The sequence below is a fragment of the Procambarus clarkii genome, chromosome 29 (assembly GCF_040958095.1).
Source record: "Procambarus clarkii isolate CNS0578487 chromosome 29, FALCON_Pclarkii_2.0, whole genome shotgun sequence".
In the NCBI taxonomy this organism is placed as follows: Eukaryota; Metazoa; Arthropoda; class Malacostraca; order Decapoda; family Cambaridae; genus Procambarus; species Procambarus clarkii.
In genome coordinates, this window is record NC_091178.1 from 9,280,568 (window position 1) to 9,307,905 (window position 27,338).

The 27,338-nt window shown below is 43.0% G+C and overlaps 3 protein-coding genes across 6 annotated transcripts in view; 1 reads left to right on the forward strand and 2 right to left on the reverse strand.

Moving 5' to 3' along the window:
* LOC123765014 (uncharacterized) overlaps positions 1 to 7,813 on the reverse strand; it is a 29,396-nt gene extending 21,583 nt beyond the window's left edge. Inside the window, exons 1-3 of the mRNA XM_069333420.1 lie at positions 7,371 to 7,813; positions 5,423 to 5,635; positions 3,374 to 3,562 (exon numbers count right to left, since the gene is read on the reverse strand). Coding sequence (XP_069189521.1) covers positions 3,374 to 3,562; positions 5,423 to 5,635; positions 7,371 to 7,449 — 481 coding nt within the window. The 5' untranslated portion in view covers positions 7,450 to 7,813. The remainder of the gene's footprint in view (positions 1 to 3,373; positions 3,563 to 5,422; positions 5,636 to 7,370) is intronic.
* The window catches only part of Tim9a (translocase of inner membrane 9), a 225,468-nt gene that overhangs the window by 179,244 nt on the left and 18,886 nt on the right, over positions 1 to 27,338 (forward strand). The window lies entirely within an intron of this gene.
* On the reverse strand, positions 8,682 to 27,331 carry LOC123765013 (uncharacterized). 4 transcript variants are annotated; one of them, XM_045753350.2, is made up of 6 exons: positions 27,133 to 27,319; positions 16,521 to 16,733; positions 14,141 to 14,329; positions 13,348 to 13,779; positions 10,841 to 11,005; positions 8,682 to 10,381 (listed from the first exon to the last, which is right to left on the reverse strand). In XM_045753350.2, the coding sequence occupies exons 1-6, from the start codon at positions 27,206 to 27,208 to the stop codon at positions 10,197 to 10,199; spliced, it is 1,260 nt and encodes a 419-aa protein (XP_045609306.2). In that variant the 5' UTR covers positions 27,209 to 27,319; the 3' UTR covers positions 8,682 to 10,196. The 4 variants fall into 4 exon arrangements, with proteins under 4 accessions (XP_045609306.2, XP_045609305.2, XP_045609309.2 ...); XM_045753349.2 differs by having other exon boundaries at positions 13,249 to 13,779; positions 27,133 to 27,315; XM_045753353.2 differs by lacking the exon at positions 10,841 to 11,005 and having other exon boundaries at positions 27,133 to 27,331.

Consider the following 27,338-nt stretch of genomic DNA (forward strand, 5'->3'; position numbering starts at 1 on the left):
TGAAAGCTGCAGTATTAAAAGTTATGACAAGTTCTGTAATAATAGGTATTTGTATGGTCAGCACAGTAACCGGACCAGGCAATGTGATGTAGTAATCGCGCGAATTCGCCTTGGCTATAGACACATCTGGCAGGTTAGTGAGGCTGAGCCACTACCAGAATATTCAGATTGTAAACTCTGTGATAAACCTTTAATGCATTCACTAGAACACTATATTGATGAATGTGAAACCGTAAAGGACTTTAGACCTCCTGGCCTATTGTACCACCAACTGTGTAACTATTTTATTGACTCAGGTGTTCTGGACGACATCCTAACAATTTACCCAAAATTTGCTTGTCCATTTTAAAGAATGAAGAACAATTTCTACTTATATTCTAAGCTGTATCACTTATGAACCCATCCCTGCACTTGTGTGGCAGTGCACAATAGAAAGTTGTTTTCACATATCCACACATTAAAACATTGATTGTAACCGTGATATATATGTGCTTCAGCCTACAGTTTAGGCCTATTGTCTTATGTATGACCCTCTGTCCTGCGTGACAGTGAATACTAGCATTAACCTCAATTTAATAAGACTATCAAAATCCTCAGATTAGGCAAAATTGTAATTAATTTTGTCAATAAAGATGTTAATAATAATATAATCCTTTGTAATACATTGTAATACGTGAGTCAAGATAACACTGATGATGACGGTTGATGGGGTTTGGTAAGCTGGGGGAGGTCAAGGATAACTCAGGATCTCTTATGACAAAATATTACACAATATAAATATTAAGAGATATTCTAAAAGAGGCAGCAGCCACACACTGTGGTGTATAAAAGGTCTCAGGAAACACAAGACCTACCATAAAGTTTGAAGATGGCCAATGTAGTTCCAATATACTACATGAAATCGTCTTTTCATGTAGTAGGAAAATGTCATTAATTGAAATTTTTTAATTGAAACTTTTAAAATACTAAACATGTTAGAGGATGTTGATTCGGATATTTTCTTCAGAGAATTCATATGACACACAAACAAGAAGCAACAGTTTTAAGCTCAACAAGCCACAGTGTGGTATTGAGAACAGGAGATGCTTTTTCTTCACCCACAGGGTTATTAACCCATATAACCGCCTACCCACCGAATCCGTAACTGCCAAAACTGTCCTGAATTTTAAAAATATACCTGGAAAAGATCATCTAGGCAAATGGGGAGAAGACCTTCGACAAGCCGCAGGCTTTCTGTCCTCGTCGTGGCCACTAGGGTTAGTGGCCCTCAGGTAAATCAGGTAAAATCAGAAATATACATGCAAAGTGATTCAGAAGATTGCGAGAGAAAAGCTAACAGCACATTCTGGAGATAATTAAAGGACTTTGTAACACCACCAACACAGATTTAGGGATACTAAATCTTGCTTCACAAGACAAACCGGTGGGCAGAGTGTATATCTTTTGGTTGTCAGGGGTACTGTATCTTCGACACAGTACCCTTTAAGAGACTTTTGCATTCATTGGACAAAACAGACAAGAGTGACAGGCAAGGAGTTCCGGTGGATAAGTCAGTACCGACACAACACAACAAAGCGAGGTACTGTGAGGAGAGATCAGGTTCGCCAGATGTCACCAGCGGAGTCCCACAGGGTTCAGTACTCGCAACTATCCTCTTTATGATATATGTATATGATCTTTCAGCAGGAATAGACTTATTCCTTTCAATGATGACAGCTGGTATTAAAATTATAAGAAGGGTTAAGACAGAGGAAGATAGCAAGTGACTACAAGATTACTTGGACAAACTAAAATAGCAGTCCAACAGATGGCGACTAGAGTTGAACTCAAATAAGTGCAAGGTACAGAAAATAGGTGTAGAGAGGAGGACTCGGACACAAGGAACTAAATGGGAGATAAAATTCTCCAATAATATAACACAAGGAAGGATCTGGGCTTGATATCTCACCTACCTGTCTCCTGAAGTCCCCTTAAAATGTATGTCATCATCACCATATGGCATATGCCAGTATAAGCACTGTCTATAGAAATATGTGTACGGAATCAATAAGAACCTTGTATACCACATATGTCAGACCATTCCTGGAGTATGCGGCTTCAGCATTGAGTCAGTGTCTAATTAACACAGCATGAATTCAGAGAAAGATGAGTTGGGTTTTTACTAAGGCTTTGTAGTGCTGCTTTTATCACATTTAATCTTGCCTAGTTGTAAAAAGGCACCCCGAGCGGGCAGCTGTGGAGGGAGGAGGGGGTGAGGGCAGCTGTGGAGGGAGGAGAGGGTGAGGGCAGCTGTGGAGGGAGGAAGGGAGAAGAGAGAAGAGGAAATATGAGATAGGAAGAGAGAGGGGACAAAGCAAGAGAGATGAGGGGGGTGATTGAGAGAGGTCAGAGAGCGACCTCACGGCAGGGTATCCCCCCTCCCACCCCGTCGCTAGTACATATATACACATACTAACGAAGCATATTCACATACCAATGTAGCATATAAACACTATCCTTGAAAATCATCAGTTTGGTTCCTCTTGTTTAAGGGAAAAGAACAATTAATAGTGGTTTGTGAGGTGGTTGTGGTAAGAGCTGGCTGGTCCTCCTCACCTGGCACCTGGCTAGTGGCCCGAGGCCGGCAGAACACGGCCCACCGCACGTTCTCCGTCGCACTGAAAGACAGGTACAAATCCCTGGAATCAACTGCTCCTGCATACATTACATTATGTCCTGTATTGCAGGCCTGGGTCCTCCGGGCTGCAGCTGGAGGCGGCAGTCTCGTACCGGAGTGTGAGGGATTGTCCGTAAGTTACCCTTCTTGCCTTCGGTGTACTGTGGCAGCGCTCGGAACGCGAACCAGTGAGTGTTGTTCATAGCACTGTTCTCTGGGAAGAAATCTTTCCTTTCGGTCCAACCAGCGACTCTTAAATCAAATATGGTCCTCTTGGGTGGTCCCGAGCCCGTAAGTCGTCCGTAGAAGAGTAAAGATCCAGGACGTCCGTCTCTGAAGCTCTTGTGAATGGTGGCCGTTCTGGAACTGGAAACATCCTGGAATACCCCAACAGTGTGAGACCCGCCACTACCACAACTGACTCTTAACAACTTCACACTCAACACTGGCTGGTAACTTTGGACATACAAATATTTATAATAACTCATTTATATTATAGAAATAACGACAGCTATCTTTAACCGTAAAATAACTTACAACATCAGGGAAAACAATTTTAATCTGAATAATTTTCTCTCTCTCTCTCTCTCTCTCTCTCTCTCTCTCTCTCTCTCTCTCTCTCTCTCTCTCTCTCTCTCTCTCTCTCTCTCTCTCTCTCTCTCTCTCTCTCTCTCTCTCTCTCTCTCTCTCTCTCTCTCTCTCTCTCTCTCTCCTCACCGTGGCAACAGCCGTAAGCAACGTTGACGAACTCCTGGGACACAACATGAACGGTGCTGGCGTCTCCGAGGTGGACCTTGACCAGCTGCTCCTCGTCCCCGGAGTCCCGCAGGTACACGCTGGTCCTCCCTCCTCCCCGATGCACTACCACCGTCACCAACTCTTGCCACGTCCCGGTGCTGGTGTCGACTGGGGAGAATATAAGAATATATTAATCTGTTGAAGGCCTACTGACCCATGCGAGGCTGCTCCTCTTTATTACATCCAAACTCGTTCATATTTACTTCAAACCTTCGCTTGGAACAGTCCAGCGACGTCAAGTCTCTCATGTTACTGGTAATTCGCTTCATAAATCAACAACCCTAATATAATAATTTACATCATCGACCGTAATACTGGAGAGACCAGTGATAACAGCATGTTTGCTGACGATATAAATATTGAGCGTGCAACGAATTCAAAAGAAAACCCTGAATAAACTGCGAAGTAACAGATGCCAAATGCAGTTTAACATTATCTAAGTTAACAAATTTACATATATTAATGACATTGATGCTATGTACCACATCAATACTGCTGTGATGAGTATATCAAATTGTGTGAGAGACTTGGGAGTAATGTTCAGCAGCGACCCGAGGCCCAGACAGCAATGTATCACTGCACAAATTAAAACAAACAGGGTGCTGGGATTTATTATAATAACCATCATCAACAGAAACACTATGACCAAACCACATAACAGACGATGAGGAGACAACGACGTTTCGATCCGTCCTGGATTATTATCAAGCCGATTGTCTTGATAATGGTCCAAGACGGACCGAAAAGTCGTCGTTTTCTCATCCTCTGGTGTGTGGTTTGGTCATCATATCTTCAGCCACGTAATTGTAACTCATCGTCTGCAAACAGAAACACGAGTATCATCCTTCAGTTACACCTAGCACTGGTGAGGCTCCACTTGGATGAGTATAACTCATGCAAGTCCTAATCTGCTCTGGTTAGAGAGACGGAGGACAATTTGGACACGATCCAAGTGTTCAAGTGCGTTAGGGTTATAAACAAGGAAAATATAAACAGGATTCTGAAACAGTTTGAACATGTCAGAACCCGCCTAGCGTGGACCATCAGGCTTGCTGCTGTGCTTCCTAATTCTTATCTTCTTAACATGGTTTCATGTCTCCCTACACAATGAATTATTATTATTTAATTATTATTATTATTATTATTATTATTATTATTATTATTATTATTATTATTATTATAAAAGATACTGAAGACGGGCTTGATTTTTCCTTAGAGTTGCCGTTAACTTGAATACTGTTCTTGCAAACTGTCTTTCTTCGCTGTCAGTATTCATTGTCTTGGCACTATTCTTCTTTTGTCCGATCGTGATAGTCGAGTGGATAAGGTGCCCTGTACAACAATTGCATAGTGCTCCTGGCAGTATGGGTTCGAGTCACTTCTAGGGTGTGAGTTTTCAGTTGCATGTATGCCTGGGGACCATTCAGGCTTGTTCGCATTTGTGTTCCTCACGTGTGCCCCAGAGAATGAGGTGATTTGATAAAATACCATGCCCAAGATTACCATCAGAGTTCCGGCGGGCTGTTGGGGATATAGCCTCGGCTACCATCAGCTTTTGTCCGGTTGTGATGGTCGAGTGGATAAGGTGCCCTGTACACCATTTGCATAGTGCTCCTGGCAGTATGGGTTCGAGTCACTTCTGGGGTGTAAGTTATATATATGTATATATATATATATATATATATATATATATATATATATATATATATATATATATATATATATATATATATATATATATATAGTATATACATGTAAGTAATGATACTTTCAAAAGAAAGATGCTCACCTGTTGGTGTACGATGACTAATGCGCATCACAAGGATGAGATGATCACGATAATACTGATCATCATAGTGACAGTTAATTACTGTCAATTGTCTCCTGGCCAGCGTTACTGAGGGAGCAACTTGACCAGTGATGTGGCTCATTCCTCAGAAGACTTAAACTAAAAAGTATTATAATTACCAGCGCTGGCGTCGAGGACAGGGCAGCCATCTTTCCTCGGTTGATGAGTGCTGTTATGAAGGACCCGCGCCACACAGTCACCATCGTCAGTAGTGATGGTGGTGATGGTGTTGTTGTCGTAGATGTTGTTGATGGAGATGATGGTGTCGCTGCTGGCCTGGAGGGGGACGCTGGGGCTCTGCTCCCCCTTCTTCACGGGGTACAAGAAGCACTCTGCGGAAGATGGAGGACGCTGGAGGTGAAAACGGTCCACATAAAGGTTAAAGGAAATGTTGGTGTTAGTGATCAACTAGTGGTGACGTCACAGACCAGCACCAGATGCTGTACTGCATCTTGTACACTGTACAGTGTGGATGTTCAAAATTTTAGTTGCCTGGTATAATATAAAGTTCAATACGTGCTACTTGGAACTTTTTGTTCCGAGTAGCTGAATCTTAAAGAACAACAAGGTAGAATATTTCATACATCTTTAATGAAATATTTTGTAAGTTATTTAATTTATTAATATCATGAAATGTATCCAAGACCATTGAGGCATAACAACGAGGGTAATGGCGATTTATAAATTAAATAATTCCCTTATGATTTTTAGTTTTCTGATTTTTAACATTTCTTATTGTTAACAGGAAATGTCGTCACAGACGCCAGGGATGACACATGCAATGTTAGAACATTTTCCTTCCCTTCAGCTAGTATCGTCACTCTCCGTGCTCTCTGAGTACTTTCCTCGGTCAGTACCGTCACTCTCAATGCTCTCTGAGTACTTTCCTCGACCAGTACATCCACTCTCCATGCTCTGAGTACTTTCATCAGTCAGTACCGTCATTTTCTGTGCTCTCTGAGTACTTTCTTCGACCAGTGCCACATGTGGCGTCAAACTCTGTCATTTGAAAATATTTCCCGAGTGGTGTACAATATCACGGTACTATAATGTCTTGCTATCACCTCAGACTTGCTTATCTCGTAGTCAGGCCTGTTCCTTGGGTAACCTATGTAAATACATTCAATATTTGCTAGGTAAATAAAGGAGATCGTCAGCCCCGTACGGGCGAGGCTGCTACCCCTTCAGCTGTACAGGAAACATTATCAAAGATGTGAAAGAGAATTCTCATTCTCATACGATGAGAATTCTGACCTTCCAGAAGATCTTGCATCCACACACCCCAGTACCATCTTTACCTTCAACGCTGGGCTCACAGTGTACCATCCAGGTAAGGTACAATGCCATGGTACTGTAACATCCTGCTCCCTCTAAGGCTCATTCATGTACTCGTACCTCCATCTTTTGTGATTTTATTTCCATATATTATTTATTTTGACCTTTTTCAAGCCCTGCAGTTTATACCGTGTGTCTGCGCATTGTGTTCCATGAAACACTTGAGGTTAAAGTGACCAACGAGAACGACCTATCCAGCAACATCAAAGGGGACGACCATGATGTGTATCTCTCTCTCTCTCTCTCTCTCTCTCTCTCTCTCTCTCTCTCTCTCTCTCTCTCTCTCTCTCTCTCTCTCTCTCTCTCTCTCTCTCTCTCTCTCTCTCTCTCTCTCTCTCTCTCTCTCTCTCTCTCTCTCTCTCTCTCTCTCTCTCTCTCTCTCTCTCTCTCTCTCTCTCTCTCTCTCTCTCTCTCTCTCTCTCTCTCTCTCTCTCTCTCTCTCTCTCTCTCTCTCTCTCTCTCTCTCTCTCTCTCTCTCTCTCTCTCTCTCTCTCTCTCTCTCTCTCTCTCTCTCTCTCTCTCTCTCTCTCTCTCTCTCTCTCTCTCTCTCTCTCTCTCTCTCTCTCTCTCTCTCTCTCTCTCTCTCTCTCTCTCTCTCTCTCTCTCTCTCTCTCTCTCTCCCTCTCTCTCTCTCTCTCTCTCTCTCTCTCTCTCTCTCTCTCTCTCTCTCTCTCTCTCTCTCTCTCTCTCTCTCTCTCTCTCTCTCTCTCTCTCTCTCTCTCTCATACTCACCCTCCACACCGCTGGCGAGGCCCGCGTCTGCAGTGATCACCATCAGGCACCACCACACCACCGTCCACTGGTCCACCATCCTGGTCTGGCTGGGTTCCTCCCTGGATGATCAAGTGCACGGGACCCGGCTCCGATGACGTCCTCTGCCCCCGCAGGCTGCACCAGGACTGCAGGACGTCCCTGCTGGTCATGTGTCACTTCCCTCAGGATGTGGGAGCGGATCTTTGGCTGTGTGGCTGATATAGTCACGTGCAGACACTATTGTTTCTGCTTCTTCTTTATCCTAATCATCATCATCATTATTTTCTATAATTATTGGCAGTCCCTCAAGGCTTGCTCTTGCCACGGGGCAAGCCAACACTGCCTCTCTCCCGGTGTTGATAACACTGCCTCGCTCCCGGTGCTGAGAACACTGCCTCGCTCCCGGTGTTGATAACACTGCCTCGCTCCCGGTGCTGAGAACACTGCCTCGCTCCCGGTGTTGATAACACTGCCTCGCTCCCGGTGCTGAGAACACTGCCTCGCTCCCGGTGTTGATAACACTGCCTCGCTCCTGGTGCTGAGAACACTGCCTCGCTCCCGGTGCTGAGAACACTGCCTCGCTCCCGGTGCTGAGAACACTGCCTCGCTCCCGGTGCTGAGAACACTGCCTCGCTCCCGGTGCTGAGAACACTGCCTCGCTCCCGGTGTTGATAACACTGCCTCGCTCCTGGTGCTGAGAACACTGCCTCGCTCCCGTTGCTGAGAACACTGCCTCGCTCCCGGTGCTGAGAACACTGCCTCGCTCCCGGTGCTGAGAACACTGCCTCGCTCCCGGGGCTGAGAACACTGCCTCGCTACCTATATTGTTCAGAAACTTAATATACCTGCTGGTAGGTCAGTAACCATTGACAGTAATTTTATCCACCGTCCAGAGGTGGATAGGCCTTAACCCCAACACCAAAACAATCCCAATGGAGAGTACTTCAGAATAAATATAAGTCAATATCATTATGTTGTGAACCTTATAAACTCTCGTGGTTAAAAGGTAAATCTAAATAGAGTATTCCCAGGAATTACTTTACATTCCAGATACCATGAATGGTTGGGAATTGATGAAGTCAATAGTGAATATAATCAACGACTTACTCCTGTAAGGAGCTAGTTATCCTTAAATCAGTTAAGACGGTCGTTAAACACACGACACTCCTGTTATCAACCATAAGCTCTGAATGGTCATTATTCATAACATATTAGTCAATTAAGGCTTTAATTGGATATCACCAAATTACAATTGTTTCACGGACAAACTACAATAATTAAAGACAGAAAGGAAAAGTCATATGTTTATTTATAAGAAATCTACAATGGAAGAGCTTGTCGTGAGAACTCTACACAGCATTATTATTTATATTTGAACTACACATTGCACTTAATAAAATACCAGAGTTCCCCGTCGACAGCGCCAGAGACAGACATCGGCTGCCGGCTAAGCCAGGCCGGTTCTGGGCGATGTTACAACCGGTTTCGTAGAGATAATTATTATACCAGACCGAGATCATGTATTAAGTATATAAATAAATCAAATTAATCACTAAAGAAAATTGTCATAGTTACTTAAAAAACCTTCTCAAAAATTTTTAATAAGTGTAAACTAACCTAACTTAACCTAGCCTTACTGACCTAACGTAACCTTACCTAACCTACCCATACTTCACAGGGTGCATTTACCCCAAAAACGTAGGTAAAAGAATATATGCATAAACTCTGAATAGAGATTTGAACATTCACAGTTGAGTGTCAAACTTGACCTACATTATAAGTCCAATATTGGACTACTGATATGTCCTGAGGACAGGTTATAATATATTGTTATATACATATTTTACACAGGAATATATCGTGTATTTATATGCTAGAGAGAGATAGAACAAAAAGACGCCAAGAGCTTCTTTGAGTGTGAGTCTTAATGTGAAGGTCGTAAGTCTCTGGGAGATGGGACTCTCATGAGGGTCTTAAGTCTGGGAGATGGGACCCTCATGAAGGTCGTAAGTCTGGGAGATGGGACTGTTATGAAGGTCGTAAGTCTGGGAGATGGGATTCTCATGAAGGTCGTAAGTCTAGGAGATAGGATTGTTCCCCCAGATTGACATATCACACTGTGGACTTTTAATCATCCTACATATTGCTCCCAGGGCTGATGTATCACATTATTTTTTAAACATATTTTCACTGCTCACTATATCTTGCACCATCCTCCCATTTGCTATATACAGCTTCGACTACTCTAAACTTAGTTGATTCTGTTCTGAGCAGTTCAATTTTCATACTCTTCAATCAATTAAGTTATTTTAAGTAGAACATAATTTGTAGAATATATTCATGGGACGTTAAACCTATTTTATCTTAATTACTGTACTGTAAATGATATATAAATTACTTCTTATAGGCAACATTTTACTAAAGGTTGAAAATACTAGTTTAAAATTTATGTACAATATATATATATATATATTTATTTACAGAAAATATTACACTATTTTACAAAAATGAGCTCTATCAATTTTTCTTATCAACAATACTTTCTCAGCTAACTCCAAAGTGTAACCTCTGCCCTAATCAGCACCTCACAGATAAACATGAACTTGACCTATCAGTCAGGTCAGCTAACTCTGCCTAATAGCATCATCATCACCAGTGGAATGGGTAACTGACTGTTCATATGGCTCCGTAGCTGAACTATGCTGGTGGATATAAATAGAGGCTGCCACGTATGGGTCAATAGGTCTTTTGTAGTATTCCTTTTGATTGTGCTGTTATTGCGTGTTGTCCACGACCTGCTGGCGACTACTGTGTGGTAGTTTCTGGCGGGTGAAGACACCCGTATAAGCTGTTGACGCTGGTGTGGCTGTTCCTTTTGTTCTTTTGAACACCGAGGTCCATCTGGGAGGCACTCTTGTCCTCGGCCAGCTGTTGCTTCAATGTGTCGAGGTCAACATATTCGTAAATATGACCTGAAGGGTCATCGACATCTGTGGAAATTAAGTGGCATTATATAGTTAATGTTATATAGTTAATGTCATTATAATTGCTGAATATTGAAAATATAATTATTTACCGTCTGTATTTTTTTAAATATTCTAAATCAAAACAAAAATTTTACTACTTATCTTTTTTCCTGTTAACTTTTTACACAACTTGTTAGTTAGTAGACTTTAGCTGCTGAAAGCAAGACCTACACTTTTGTAGTTTTCTGCAGTTATATTATTATTATTATTATCATTATTATTATTATTATCGTTATTATTATTATTATTATTAGTTGTAGTAATAGTGGTATAAATGAAATATACTAAAAAGTTTTAAATAATAATAAACAAAATCAAAGATTTCCTATAGTAAACTGTGCTAGGCATATTGACCCCACACGGGTCGAGAGGCCCCACAGCCCAGCAAGAGTACAACACACTGAGGGCGCCGCCCCTGCTGACCATTTAGAGAGGGTGAGGTGGTGAGCGCGGGTGGCGGGGGCGACCGTCTACGGTGAAGGGCGGCACCCAGGACAAGGCTGACCACCAGCAGGAGGACCGAGCAGCCTCCCAACGCCACCACCACCCAGTTCTCTATAGTCTTCTCTGATAACCACTTGAGTACACCTGTGTGGCAAATGATGGTGAAAGACATAGTCTATTTAGGGGTGTAATATGCTCATATATATATATATATATATATATATATATATATATATATATATATATATATATAATTACATTTAAAACAATATAATGCATTTTAATATTGTCTGATATATAATGCAATATTTAGAAATATTTGCTTTCTGTAGAAGCTAGATAAGTAACAAAAATTATAAAGTTTTTTGTATAACAAAGTGTTTTTATGTTTTATTTTAACAGAGTTTAACTTACCTTCGACGGGCCGGAGTATAACTTGATGTGAACGAAATAAACATTAACTTATCAAGTCACTCTAGTCTGTGTTACCTTTTCCCCCTATAACAAAGTATGGTGAGGCTACTTCATTTTTACTTTGCTTTTAATGTTAAATGTCCCGCCCGAGGTCCCTGAGAGGATGTTGTTTTCTCTCTTGTTCTTGCGTCAGCAACAGAATGTGTAAACTTATAAGATAAATGGTAGTGAAATTTGATAGAGAATTCTCTTTCAAATTAATCCTCTCTCTCTCTTTTGTAAACTAAGACTAAGGTTCATAAGGGCTGTCAAATGACGTACCTATTGAAACTGTAAACAAGAGCCGTTATCCTACCTCAGCTCGTCTGAAGCCTTCTCCTAGAAACTCATTTATATCATGAGAATGTACTTTGAAACTATCACATAGGGAACTATCATATAAGGAACTAATTCTACCTCTAACGCCAGTCTTAAAAAAGAAGCGTCACAGGTAAAATTACTGGACGACACAGCCAGAGTGCAGGGGGGGGGGGGAGGGGAATTGTGTGAAACCCCGGTGAGGCTTCAGTGGAAGTCTCGGGAAGCCTCGAGGGTGCAGTAGTACCCCAGGTTGCAATTCTTTTACCATGTCATGGCGTAGTCGACTAGAGCGTACATCTGGGAACACCCAGCGCATAGGTTCGAATCCTCATCACGACTCGTGTGGATTTTCTCATTGATATATGACGATAATGTGAACTCTCTGTGTATTGTCTTACATTTTTCGTTTGATAATGTTCTGCATACAATCCTTTACACGCTTTCTCTGTTCGCAGGCCTCACTAATCCACTTAAATGCATTTTATTGACAATTTTATGTAATTTTTAATGAATGTCAAATTTACACATGAAAAATAGCAAAACAGTTTTTGCTTTCACTATTATTATTATTATTAATATTTTCATTATTATTAATATTTTCATTATTATTATTACTATTATTATTACTATTTGTATTATTATTATTATTATTATTATTATTATTATTATTATTATTATTATTATTATTATTATTATTATTTTATTCGAGGAATATATACATCAGGAGGTGTCTCTAACTTCTCAGTTTATATACACCAAGTTTACTGAAATCTTGAAATTTATTCAGGCGAAGGTATTCTTTCACTACCTTCCCTACCCTTCACTACCTTCCTTACCCTTTACTACCTTCCTTACCCTTCACTACCTTCCTTACCCTTCACCACCTTCCCTACCCTTCACTACCTTCCTTTTCCTTTACTACCTTCCTTACCCTTCACCACCTTCCCTACCCTTCACTACCTTCCCTACCCTTCACTACCTTCCCTACCCTTCACATCCTTCCCTACCCTTAACCTTCTTCTCTAACCTTCACCACCTTCCCTACCCTTCACCTCCTTCCCTACCCTTCACCACCTTCCCTACCCTTCACCAGGTTGAGTCTTACTTCACATACTCGTACCATAGTGGCTAATCATTTGAAGAGGTTGAAAGTATAATTGCTTTTCTCTGGGTAAGAGTGAATATTTTAAAGAGGAAATGAGAGAGAGAGAGAGAAAGAGAGAGAGAGAGAGAGAGAGAGAGAGAGAGAGAGAGAGAGAGAGAGAGAGAGGGAGAGGGAGAGGGAGAGGGAGAGAGAGAGAGAGAGATAGAGAGGGAGAGAGAGAGAGAGAGAGAGAGAGAGGGGGGGGGAAGACAGGTGGAGAGGGTAGGAGAGATGAAAGAGGGGGAGAAAATGAAGGAGAAGAGAGGAGAGGAGAGGAGAGGAGAGGAGAGGAGAAGAGAGAAGAGTTGAGGAGAGGGGAGGGGAAATAGGAAGAGAGAGGGCATAGAGCAAGAGAGATGAGGGGGAGGGTGATTGGGAGAGCTACCGGAGCACAGCTCCCCCCCCCCCCCCCCACACACACACTGCTAGTTCATATATACACATACTAACGGAGCATATAAATACTTACCTTGATTATCATCAGTTTGGGAACTGTTGTTTAAGTGAAAAGAACAATTAATAATGGTTGGAGACGTGGTTGTGGTAAGAGCTGGCTGGTCCTCCTCACCTGGCACCTGGCTAGTGGCCCGAGGCCGGCAGAACACGGCCCACCGCACGTTCTCCGTCGCATAGAAAGTCAGGTACAAGTCCTTGGAAGGAACTTCTCCTGTATAAGTTGCATTATGTCCCGTATTGCAGGCTGGGTCCTCCGGGCTGCAGCTGGAGGCGGCAGTCTTGTACCGAAGTGTGAGGCTCAATACACATTTACTGTTGTTATATATGTACTCTGGCAGCGCTCGGAACGCGAACCAGTGAGTGTTGTTCATTATACTGTCCTTTGGGTAGAAACCTCTCCTTTGGTTCCAAGTAGCGTCTCTTAAAGCAAATATGGTCCCCTTGGGTGGTCCCGAGCCCGTAAGTCGTCCGTAGAAGAGTAAAGATCCATGACGTCCGTCTCTGAAGTTCTTGTGAATGGTGGCGTTCTGGAACTGGAAACATCCTGGAACACCCCAACAGTGTGAGACCCGCCACTACCACAACTGACTCATAACAACTTCACACTCAACACTGGCTGGTAACTTTGTGGAATTAAAAAATAACAAGCAAACAACATTTAAAAAGTATGTAAACTTATCATTAGCTAATGAAGAAGATATAAATTATAAATTAAGGGAAATGTTCGCATGACCTGCGTTACATTCTTAATATGTGGCTAAATCTTGGCCTATTTACAATAAAAAAAATAGATTTTTATATTCTAAAATAAAATAATTGTATAATAAGACAATGAAGATGAAACAAAAAGTTCTCCCACAATATTTTCTCTCAGTCGGTCTTTCTGTCTGTCTGTCTCAACTCACCGTCGTAACAGCCGTAACCAACGTTGACGAACTCCTGGGACACAACGTGAAGGCTGCTGGCGTCACTAAGGTTGACCTTGACCTGGTGATCGTGGTCCCCGGAGTCCCGCAGGTACACGCTGGTCCTCCCTCCTCCCCGACGCACCACCACCGTCACCACCTCTTGCTTCGCCCCGGTGCTGGTGTCGACTGAGAGTCACAATAACTATAACATCATTATTAACAAAAGTCATATACAATTTTTTGCAATATTAGATTAATTCATTCATGTCATACTGAAGTGAAGAAGTTGTTCATATTCTAGCCTAATGATATAAGATTGCCGTTATATGAAGCCAAATGTTCCTCGCAATATTCCCTATTTATTTTTTAAACTAACACTAGGGCTCATTAGGGCTGTCGATTGAAGTCCCTAGCGGAACTGCAAGCAAGAGCTGATATCATACCTCAGCTCATCTGAAGCCTGTTCCTAGAGACTTATTTATTTCATGAGTATGTTATCTGAAACTATCATATAAGGAACCTGGTGAAACTGCAAGCAAGAGCTGTAATCCTTCCTCACCTCTGTTGAAGCTTGCTCCTAGAGACGCATTTATTTCATGAACCTATTATATGCATCATAAGGAATAAACTTTATTTATCTCTTAATAACAATCATATAAGGCACTTTCTCTCTCACAGACCTCGAGTATATATAGCTGAAGTACTGTTGAAAACTTAAAAAAAAAAATCAGACTTCATGGGAGTCGCTGGGGTTAGCATTGGGAGCCGACTCTTCCTAAACCTGGCAATAGGGCCGATCCAAACCCGACTATGACAGTCCTCTACCACCAATCCGTCACCATGCAAAGTTTGGTGAAGCTAGCCCCAAGCTTGTGGACACCAATCATGGACAGACATATAGACAATATTTAATGATATAAAGTAAGGGATTTAAAAATGTGTATATGTGCAAATTTAGGACCGACTGTTAGGATGTCTTAAAAATATCACATTCAATAAATAGTTGTAGGTTTTAAATGTTTTATAGGTTCATCTTTAATAATTAAAGTGTTGTTGAACCTTGAATTATGTTGAACTTTCTCCAAAAGGTTTTTGGAGAAATGTCCTTTTGAAAGTGAGATCTCCATGCTTGGATACAGTGGTCTTTTCTTTGAAGTCAAAGTTCTTTTTTATTCCTAAGGTATGGTGAAGTGCACGGTTATGCTTTACATGCAAGGTCTTGAACTTGTCAGTATTGAAAAGTATTTGCCGGACTTCTGATCATTTGTGAAGGTCATGAAGATCTCTTTGTAAGGCTTCAGGACAGTTACTGCTTCCTACTCCACCATAGAACTTGGTGACATCTGCATATCTGGTCAGCAATAGTCTCATCTATGGCATTGATGTATCTGTGAAAAAAATTAATTTTACTGTGATCTTTTCCCGGGTTCACCGTCCACGGCAGCGGGCTGTGGGAGCTCACGGTACAGCAGCTAGGGCTGTGGGAGCTCACGGTACAGCAGCTAGGGCTGGGTTCTCCTACTTTGTCCTTCAGCACGTTCCTGTGCCAGTCCCTGAGTTTGTTCCTGTCACTTCCTGTCTCCTGCAGTCCCTGGGTCTCTTCGTATCTCCTGTTAACCAGACCACACACTAGAAGTTGAAGGGACGACGACGTTTCGGTCCGTCCTGGACCATTCTCAAGTTGATTGAGAATCTCACAATCGACTTGAGAATGGTCCAGGACGGACCGAAACGTCGTCGTCCCTTCAACTTCTAGTGTGTGGTCTGGTCAACATACTTCAGCCACGTTATTGTGACTCATCGCCTGCATTCGTATCTCCTGTCAATCTCTGAGTTTCTTCCTATCTGTCCCTGGGTTTTCTCTGTTGTGCCTGCTTTCCTTCCCTGGGTTGTTCCTGTCCTCCTGTCACATGTATGTCGCTGAGATTCTTCCTGTCTTCTCCTGTCACCTGATCGTCCTTGAGTTTCTTCCTGTGTTCCCTCGTCGCCTGTCCGTTCCTAGGTTTCGTCGTGCCTCCTGTCACCTGTCCATCACCATAATCACAACTAAGTGAACTGTTTTTGCTATAATTGTGTATATAACTTCAAATTAAGTCACGAAATTCTATTTCGTACACAACTCAGACGGGACATCCATGTTACTTCTCACAAGGAAGATGTGCACCTGTAGGGCACGATGGTTGATGTTCATCACGGGGATGTGATGATCACGATGATAATGATCATCACGGGGATGTGATGATCACGATGATAATGATCATCAAAGTGATTGTTAATTACTGTCAATTGTCTCCTAGCTCGTACTACTGAGGGAGGAACTTGACCAGTGATGTGGCTCATTCCTCAGAAGATTTAAATTAAAAAGTATTATAATTACCAGCACTGGCGTTGAGGACAGGGCAGCCATCTTCCTTCGGTTTATAAGTGCTCTTATGAAGGACCCGCGCCACACAGACACCATTGTTAGTAGTGATGTTGGTGATGGTGTTGTTGTCGTAGATGTTGTTGATGGTGATGATGGTGTCGCCGCTGGCGTTGAGGGGGACGTTGGGGCTCTTCTCCCCCTTCGTCACGGGGTACAGGAAGCACTCTGCGGAAGGTGGAGGACGCTGGAGGTGAAAATGATTTATGTAAAAATTACAGAAAATACATCGCAGACCGAGCTCTACCTCTTGGACCCGGCCCTTCCAGCTAACGGGTGTATAATGCAATGACTTCCGACATATTTTCCTGTCATATCTACTTTTGAAAATTGTGAATGCAGCTCCTTTCCAGAACCAGCTCGTAAAGTTAAGTGTATTATCCTAATATTATTAAGATAAGAATAACTAAATAGCACATACATATTACAGGGCCTCGCGGCTCAGTGGACAGCGCTCGGGGATCGTAGCCCTCAGGGCCAGAATTCAATTCCCGGCCGAGGCGGAAACAAAGAGGCACTTTCTTTCACCTGATTATCCTATGCACCTTCAGTAAATAAGTAACTGGGAATTAGACAGCTGCACAGTTACAGCCCCGCTCCTGTGCCAGGTAAGTCCACAACGGGCTCACCATCGCCCGTGCTAGTTGGAATTGTTGTTCCTAGTAGCTGAATCTTAAACAACAACATAGACAGCTGCTACGGGCTGCTTCCTGTGTACTCACCTAGTTGTACTCACCTAGTTGTGCTTGCGGGGGTTGAGCTCTGGCTCTTTGGTCCCGCCTCTCAACTGTCAATCAACAGGTGTACAGGTTCCTGAGCCTATTGGGCTCTATCATATCTACACTTGAAACTGTGTATGGAGTCAGCCTCCACTACATCACTTCATAATGCATTCCATTTGTCAACCACTCTGACACTAAAAAAGTTCTTTCTAATATCTCTGTGGCTCATTTGGGCACTCAGTTTCCACCTGTGTCCCCTAGTGCGTGTGCCCCTTGTGTTAAACAGCCTGTCTTTATCAACCCTGTCAATTCCCTTGAGGATCTTGAATGTGGTGATCATGTCCCCCCTAACTCTTCTGTCTTCCAACGAAGTGAGGTTTAATTCCCGTAGTCTCTCCTCGTAGCTCATACCTCTCAGCTCGGGTACTAGTCTGGTGGCAAACCTTTGAACCTTTTCCATTTTAGTCTTATGCTTGACTAGATATGGACTCCATGCTGGTGCCGCATACTCCAGGATTGGTCTGACATATGTGGTATATAATGTTCTGAAAGATTCCTTACACAAGTTTCTAAAGGCCGTTCTTATGTTAGCCAACCTGGCATATGCTGCTGCTGTTATCCTCTTGATGTGAGCATCAGGGAACAGGTCTGGCGTGATATCAACCCCCAGGTCTTTCTCTCTCTCGGACTCTTGAAGTATTTCATCTCCCAAGTGATACCTTGTATCTGGTCTCCTGCTTCCTACCCCTATCTTCATTACATTACATTTGCTTGGATTAAACTCTAACAGCCATTTGTTCGACCATTCCTGCAGCTTGTCCAGGTCTTCTTGAAGCCTCAAGCTGTCCTCCTCAAGCTGTGTGTGAGTGTGAGTGTGTGTGTGTGTGTGTGTGTGTGTGTGTGTGTGTGTGTGTGTGTGTGTGTGTGTGTGTGTGTGTGTGTGTGTGTGTGTGTGTTGCGAAATTCCAGTGTCTTGGAAGTGGTAGAGGATGCGGTCAGTGAGCCTGGCGTGGCTGGTGGCTCCTCGCCGACGTGCGTCACCGGGTTAAGTTCAGGTCGGACTAGATAAGCTTCAAATCCAGTAAGTTTATTCAGATAATAAAATACATTCCAAAGGGATAGAGAAACTTAGGATATTTCTACCCTCGCCTGGGTAAGGTCGCTCGGACCATGTCCACTCGTACTCACCTAATTGTGCTTGAGGGGGTTGAGCTCTGGCTCTTTGGTCCCGCCTCTCAACCGTCAATCAACAGGTGCACAGATTCCTGAGCCTATTGGGCTCTATCATATCTACACTTGAAACTGTGTATGGAGTCAGCCTCCACCACATTACTTCCTAATGCAGTCCATTTGTCAACCACTCTGACACTAAAAAAGTTCTTTCTAATATCTCTGTGGCTCATTTGGGCACTCAGTTTCCACCTGTGTCCCCTAGTGCGTGTGCCCCTTGTGTTAAATAGCCTGTCTTTATCCCGTGTTAGGCTGCTAGGGCGAGTTAAGCTATGATCGGTCATGTTGACTTAGATCATCTCAGGCGAGATTAATCTCGGTCGGGTTCGACTGTATCAGGTCGAGTGAGTTCAGGACGCTTCGTTGACTGTGTTCACCAAGACTCACTGCTCTAGTCTTCTGAGGTTAACATTTGTCTAAAGAAGCCAGCGTGGCCCTCACTTGAACCACTCCTCTAACCTCTCCACAACAACAACATATTATTAGAGAACTATAGACTGTAATCTGGCAATAAATTGTTGTGAAGATCTTAGAACAAACCCTTAATAGGAGACCAGGAAACAACCTTGTAAATAATTGATTAAAAATTCATATTGTCATTTATTTATTTATTTATTTAATTATATACAAGAAGGTACATTGGGTTTGTGAGAATACATAGCATGGTGTTTACAATCTTGTAAAGCCACTAGCACTAGTAGTTAAAGATATATAATAAGACACATCTGAACCTGTCACTGCAACTAACTATACAATGTATCAGGGATTATGGGGAGGCGGAGACACATACATGTGTCACCCTCGAGTATGTCTGGAGCACTGGAGAGAGCCTGGCACAATGGTCCGGTCTGTAAGCTTCAGCAACTTGACATTGATGAAAGGTGATTGTGGCTTCTTGATAACCACATAAGAACCCGAACACGTCCAACCACTTGGGGGCTGGACGGTAGAGTGACGGTCTGGCTTCCTGGGGGTCTGCGTTCAATCCCCGACCGTCCAAGTGGTTGGGCACCATTCCTTTCCCCCCGTCCCATCCCAAATCCTTATCCTGACCCCCTCCCAGTGCTATATAGTCGTAATGGCTTGGCGCTTTCCCCAAATAGTTCCTTCCTTCGGTCCGTCCTGAATGACAATCGACTTGATAATGGTCCAGGACGGATCGAAACGTCGTCGTCTCCTCATCTTCTAAAGGCAATTGTTCTTGGGGACGACGCTAGCATATTACTATACACTTACCTCAGATCACGTTTGCCTTTCCATTTGAGACTTTCGGCGCCGTGGAGAGGGAGGGGGACCTGCTGCATGGGTGACAGCTTCTCCCCCGTATCAACCTACCCTGGCTTTGCGCCCTGGAGAGGCCACTCCAGACCGACAACCAGAGCGTCACTCCATAGTCTCCTGAGACCCATGGATGCCTCAGATCTTACGGACGGACTAGATATATCGCCCGGTCATCACTGAACAAAACAAATTTAACATATAACTTATCAATTAATATATCGAAGACTACTGGTCTTCAAGAGACGTGAGCGAGGAGGATCGCGCATCGGCTGGACGCTACGGGGTGTTGAATACCTTAAACCTCACAAGTTTTATCTATCGTGGAGTTCTTAACACTAATTAGGGTTTCCTGCTCATGAATTTATATAATGTACGACAACATTCACTCGTATCCAGGAAGAATTAAACGTGTTCCCGCTGACCCCACCCCCTCATGCCGTACACTGGAAAGGGTCTAAGACCTGAGAAAATTATGCATCCTTCTACATCATCGCTACCCTGTAAACAAACCCAACCTAACCTAACCTACCCAAATCTAACCTAAACTAACCCAACCTAATCTATCCAAACCTAACCTAAACTAATCTAACGAAATAAAGATGTACAAATTTGCTTTATATATGGAGTGCACGAGGTGTGTGACGTCACTATGACGTCATAGTGATTATCCCGGCACAGGTTTTAGACCCTACTAGAGGGGTGTATTTTACAGAGTGCCACACAACACAGCCTCCACACTCACCACAACTACCTCCACTGGCCTCCTGAACAAACTACCCAACAACATGTGCAACACGTGACAACCACACATGTGTTCGTTGCAAGAACAAGAACAATTAATAAGCACAATTGTGGAGCTCGTCATTGTAACCGGCTGTAAACCTAAAACAATCACATCCGTAATTAGAATTGTGTAAACTAATGACTAATGATACAAAATGATACTGTGTAAACTGTCTGTATTGCTACATTGTATAGAAAATGTGCACCTTTGGCTTATAAACTTCAGAGTAAACTTTAACACGTAATGTATGTAAACCTCAATTAAATGTAAACACACAGTAAAGAGAGCCACCATTCAGCACTGGCGAATGGACGCCACAGCCGGTGTTGGCTATACCACGCCCGGTGTTGGCTATACCACGCCCGGTGCTGGCTATACCACGCCCGGTGTTGGCTATACCACGCCCGGTGTTGGCTATACCACGCCCGGTGTTGGCTATACCACGCCCGGTGCTGGCTATACCACGCCCGGTGTTGGCTATACCACGCCCGGTGTTGGCTATACCACGCCCGGTGTTGGCTATACCACGCCCGGTGTTGGCTATACCACGCCCGGTGTTGACTATACCACGCCCGGTGTTGGCTATACCACGCCCGGTGTTGGCTATACCACGCCCGGTGCTGTGATCATGGCAAGGAGATACTGCTATCATGACGGCTTCCTAACACCTCTAACACACGCACAGGATGCAAACCCCCCTCACGCACCGTAGCATAACTCATGTAAACTCGTATACAAACATGTGCCCACAATGTTACCAACTCTACACGTATACCCTCGCCAGGATAGCCAAGGTAGACTCAGCCAGATAGCGGTAATGAGACGTGCATCGCTGCGACGCTCTGAGTTTACCGTTATAACCAAGAGAGTTGGTTATGCACTATACTTGGTGTACTGGTTATTGTTGTATTTAATGCACTCTGTTGGTTATAAACGTCAGAGTAGATGAAAGCTATCTTTCCGGTACAGGCAATGCAGACGTCCCCATGCAGGTCTCCGGTACAGACCAGGTCGACGGTACACGCTCCCCGGTAAAGACTAGGTCGACGGTACACGCTCCCCGGTACAGACCAGGTCGACGGTACACGCTCCCCGGTACAGACCAGGTTGGCGGTACACGCTCCCCGGTACAGACCAGGTCGACGGTACACGCTCCCCGGTACAGACCAGGTCGACGGTACACGCTCCCCGGTACAGACCAGGTCGACGGTACACTCCCCGGTACAGATCAGGTCGACGGTACACGCTCACCGGTACAGACCAGGTCGACGGTACACTCCCCGGTACAGACCAGGTCGACGGTACACGCTCCCCGGTACAGACCAGGTTGGCGGTACACGCTCCCCGGTACAGACCAGGTCGACGGTACACGCTCCCCGGTACAGACCAGGTCGACGGTACACTCCCCGGTACAGACCAGGTCGACGGTACATGCTCACCGGTACATGGTAGACACTCACACTTAAATGTAACCGACACAACATATACCTTTCGTCCTGTATACCCAATACAGCAAGTGTAAACTGTGCAGTATACTCAACACAGCAGTTATATGATATACGGTATGCTTAACACAACCATTACAAGCTATACGGTAAACTCTTACAGCTGGTATAAGATATATGGTATACTCAACATAGCTGGTCCAAGGTATACGGTATACTCAGTGCAGCTGGTACGAGGTATACGATATACTTAACACAGCTGGTACAAGGTATATGGTATACTCAGCGCAGCTGGTCCAAGGTATACGGTATACTCATCACAACTGGTACGAGGTATACGGTATACTCATCACAGCTGGTCCAAGGTATATGGTATACTCAGCGCAGCTGGTCCAACGTATACGGTATACTCAGCGCAGCTGGTACGAGGTATACGGTACACTCAGCGCAGCTGGTCCAACGTATACGGTATACTCCGCGCAGCTGGTACGAGGTATACGGTATACTCATCACAGCTGGTACGAGGTATACGGTATACTCAGCGCAGCTGGCCAACGTATAAGGTATACTCAGCGCAGCTGGTACGAGATATACGGTATACTCATCACAGCTGGTACGAGGTATACGGTATACTCAGCGCAGCTGGTACGATGTATACGGTATACTCATCACAGCTGGTACGAGGTATACGGTATACTCAGCGCAGCTGGTCCAACGTATACGGTATACTCAGCGCAGCTGGTACGAGGTATACGGTACACTCAGCGCAGCTGGTCCAACGTATACGGTATACTCAGCGCAGCTGGTACGAGGTATACGGTATACTCATCACAGCTGGTACGAGGTATACGGTATACTCAGCGCAGCTGGCCAACGTATAAGGTATACTCAGCGCAGCTGGTACGAGGTATACGGTATACTCATCACAGCTGGTACGAGGTATACGGTATACTCAGCGCAGCTGGTACGATGTATACGGTATACTCATCACAGCTGGTACGAGGTATACGGTATACTCAGCGCAGCTGGTCCAACGTATACGGTATACTCAGCGCAGCTGGTACGAGGTATACGGTATACTCATCACAGCTGGTACGAGGTATACGGTATACTCAGCGCAGCTGGTCCAAGGTATACGGTATACTCAGCACAGCTGGTGCGAGGTATACGGTATACTCATCACAGCTGGTACGAGGTATACGGTATACTCATCGCAGCTGGTGCAAAATCAAGAAAAGAGGACGGAAAATACTGCAGGAAATGTAGTACAAAATATTTTAAGTGACATTTCGTATCGTATTCGCTCAGTACCACCACACTCCACTCTCCGGGGTACCTCCCATCCTCACTACCACTCACTATCATATATATATATATATATATATATATATATATATATATATATATATATATATATATATATATATATATATATATATATATATATATATATATATATATATATATATATGCAATTGACGATCACAAAACACTGATCATTTTATGCGGAAAATCCATCCGCAAAATCGTATTTTGCACCATCAAATGTCTCTGATTTTTAAGAAACTTAATATAAATTTGGTGTTCACTAATAGTACGATCAAATCCAATTTAATAAAAAAAACTCCCCTGATACAGCAGGTTGTGTGTATTCGATTCCCTGCAATGATTGTGATTCTGTGTACCTTGGACAAACAGGAAAGTCCTTACAATTGCGGTTGTCACAACATGCTTATAGTATTAGAACTGCCCAAACGTCTAATGCATTGTATCTACATACGAGTTTATGCGATCACAATATTAACTGGAATGGGGCAAAAAGCATTACCAATTGTGGGGATTTCGTGGAACGGAATTTGATTGAGTCTGCTCTAATCAGTCAGTGTCCAAATCTTCTTAATGTTAGTACTGGAATGTACAAACTTGATCCATTTTTAAGTTATAATATTGCACAACAGTTTAAGAAACAACTCTGATAGAGAGGCTTACAATGTCTCATTATAATTGTATATTCATATATTGTGTGTTCATGAGGCTTTTCTTTAATCTTTCATCCTTATTCTCTGACCGCTTAATCCTCTTTGACCATTCTAAGCTAAGCTATACCTGTTTTTGGTTAATTACACCTGACCAACCCTTGGGATGGGTTGGTCAGGTGTCGGCCTATATATCTTCCCCCCTTCTCCCTTCTCCTTAGTCAGTCTGGTGTTGACAAAGGCTTTAACAAAGCCGAAACGTTCACCTCATTTCATATTTCTCTGTGGATTTTCCGCATATATATATATATATATATATATATATATATATATATATATATATATATATATATATATATATATATTATATATATATATATATATATATATATATCATATGATATATATATATATATATCATATGATATATATATATATCATGACATATATATATGTCAGACTAGAAATAAAAATGAATTTTGGAGAATTGATCTTTGAATTACCATCCACAGTGAAAAGAAACGTAAGAAAGATCGAGAAAATTCGTGTTAGAATTATTAATCTTACTTTTTCGGTCATATTTAATAATATATGTCTACAGGAAAGACTGCTACCAAAATATACTAATATATATATATATATATATATATATATATATATATATATATATATATATATATATATATATATATATATATATATATATATATATATATATATGTGTTGTGAGGCGCCGGCGGACTGTGAGGGCCCTGAGCTGTATCTTGTTTAGCTTATGCCTAAATCCGGCACTGACCCTAGTAATTATTTATATATGTACTAGGAGAGGGTACCCGGTGGTGCCCGGGATATTCTGTGTCCCCCCCCCCCTGCTAGCCCCCATTTCACCCCTCTTCTTTTCCCCTCTCTCCCCCCTTTTCCCCCCCTTTCCCCCCACTCCTTTCCCGCGCTCTACCCTTTCCTCTCTCAAATAATGATTAAATATTTCGTTTTGTTCGGGACAGGCAGCTTGTGTATGTATAAATATTAGGCTTATATCAAGGTCACCCCAAGGTCGACCAACTGACCCTCTCCAGAATGCAACCCCACAACAGTCGATTAATTGTCGGGTACCTATTTACTATTAGGTGAGCAGAGGCATTAGGTGATCGGACATGTGGTCCAACCATTTCTGTTCCGCCGCCCGGAATTTGAACCTTAGAGTCCCCATTGTGAGTCAAGAACGAACCCCCAAGGGTACTCTCAAGACCCCAGTGTAACAACTAGACAAACAGACCTGGGACTGGACATATAAAGACCAACTACACGCGCAAAAGCCAGTTACAGCCCCGCTCCTGTGCCACGGTAAGTCCACTACGGGCTCACCATAGCCCGTGCTACTTTGGAACGTTTGTTCTAAGTAGCTGAATCTAAAACAACAACAACAACAACGGGCAAAAGCCAGAACAATCACTCAGGAGCTCGGTACTCGGTACCAGCACTTAGTGACTGTTTCAGTCACTAAGTCACTGCACATTCTCTCATGTGTACTCTATATATTTAAAACTCTGGACTGTAATGTCAATCCTGACCTTATAAGCTTCCTAGAAGGTTGTAACAGAACCCATGGGCACCACACCAGAAACAAATACCTATTTGATATTCCAAGAGTGCCACTCAGCCAAACTAGAAATGCTCTACAAATCAAGGGACCCAGAATGTGAAATAACATTCCAAATCATGTCAAATGCTGTACTTCTCTCAACCAGTTTAAGTGTAAAACTAAGTAGTACCTAATTAACTCCATGTAATCCTTCCCTACCCCCTAAATGTCAACCCATGTCTTGCTATTTTAAACAATGCTGTTTGTTTCAAAACACTTTATACTTTAATCTCAATTACTATTAAGTTTTAGTCTTAAGTGGTTTTTTTTCCCTCACCTTGCCCGAAACGCTATGCGAATTAGTGGCTTTAGGTATTGTATGTACTAGCTCTATCTATAAATCCAATCATTATGTTTGTAACTCATCATCTATGTATGTACGTTTACCTGAATGCAAATTTTGATTTTGATTTTGAGCCTAAATGAGGAGGTATTTAGATCACTACACACTATTTATGTGGCACCAGTCCTATAATATGCTGCTCCCTACTGAAGGCCCATATCACTAACAACAACAACAAAATCTTGACAAGGTTCAGAGGTTTGCAGCGAGACTCGTCCCAGAATTGCGAGGAATGGGACATGAAGAAAGACTGAAAGAGTTGCATCTATTGTCATTATAAAATAGAAACGTCGAGTGAGACATGATAGACAAAATATTCAGGGTGATTGACAGAATGGAAAAAGAGATGTTATGAAGTATTCATTTTGCGTGATAGTGGTAGAAAAATAGAATGAACTAAATGAACAAGTTATATAACCGAACTCTTTTTCATGATTTCTACAGTAGATATGATAAAAAAATAGTTCGGGAGTCATTCCAGTAGACAATCAGTGAGGGGGAGAGAGGTGGGGCCCAAGAACTAAAGCTTGAATCTGCAGGCACAAATAGGTGAATGTCCCCGGACCGACGGACGTTTAACCTTTAGTTAATGCATATTATGATAAAGCTTAATGTATATTTAAAAGGAAATTACGTGTCTTACCCAAGATAAACACTATCTGTGTCTGTTAGCTTTTCTCTTCAGTTCTCTGTTTATGTGTCTCTGCCTGTAGGTCTTTGCTGTGTTAACTTTGTTGTGTTAAAAGACCACTGCGGTCCGGGTATGGAACTAATTTACGTTCACCATACTGAAAATATTGTGTACCATGAACGCCTCAGCTATGCCTGCTAACCTACATAAACATACATTATGTAACTACCATCACTGTACCTTTCTTAATTAAACAAATATTGGGGTTTTGTTCCTTAAGCAATTATGTAAATCTGCGTAAACTGTATACCTTGAAGAGCAAAATTTGTGTTATCATCTCTTTTGTAACTAGTTCACGTCACTATAGCTGACTAAGATATATCTGAGATACAGTTTCGGAATCCACTGTAGGGTCCACAATAGAAACAAATTAGGCACACAACTAAGACTGGTCCCAGAACCGAGAGGGAATTGAAGTAGGAGGAAAGAAGGAAAGAAGGAGCTGTATCTTACCCTCCACACCGCTGGCGAGGCTCGCGTCTGCAGTGACCACTATCAGACACCACCACCACCGCGTCCACTGGGCCATCCTGGTCTGGCTGGGGTCCTCCCTGGATGATCAAGTGCACGGGACCCGGCTCCGATGTCCTCTGCCCCCGAAGGCTGCACCAGGACTGCAGGACGTCCCTGCTGGTCCTGCCCTTCCATTTCAGGATGTG

Coding starts and splice junctions, on each gene's coding strand:
- LOC123765013 (XM_045753349.2), bottom strand. CDS start 27,208: ATGGCCCAGTGGACGCGGTGGTGGTGGTGTCTGATAGTGGTCACTGCA. Junction 13,780..14,140: donor TGGTTACGGCTGTTACGACG/GTGAGTTGAGAC, acceptor GGGGTGTTCCAG/GATGTTTCCAGTTCCAGAAC. Junction 11,006..13,248: donor CCAAACTGATGATAATCAAG/GTAAGTATTTAT, acceptor TTTGCCACACAG/GTGTACTCAAGTGGTTATCA.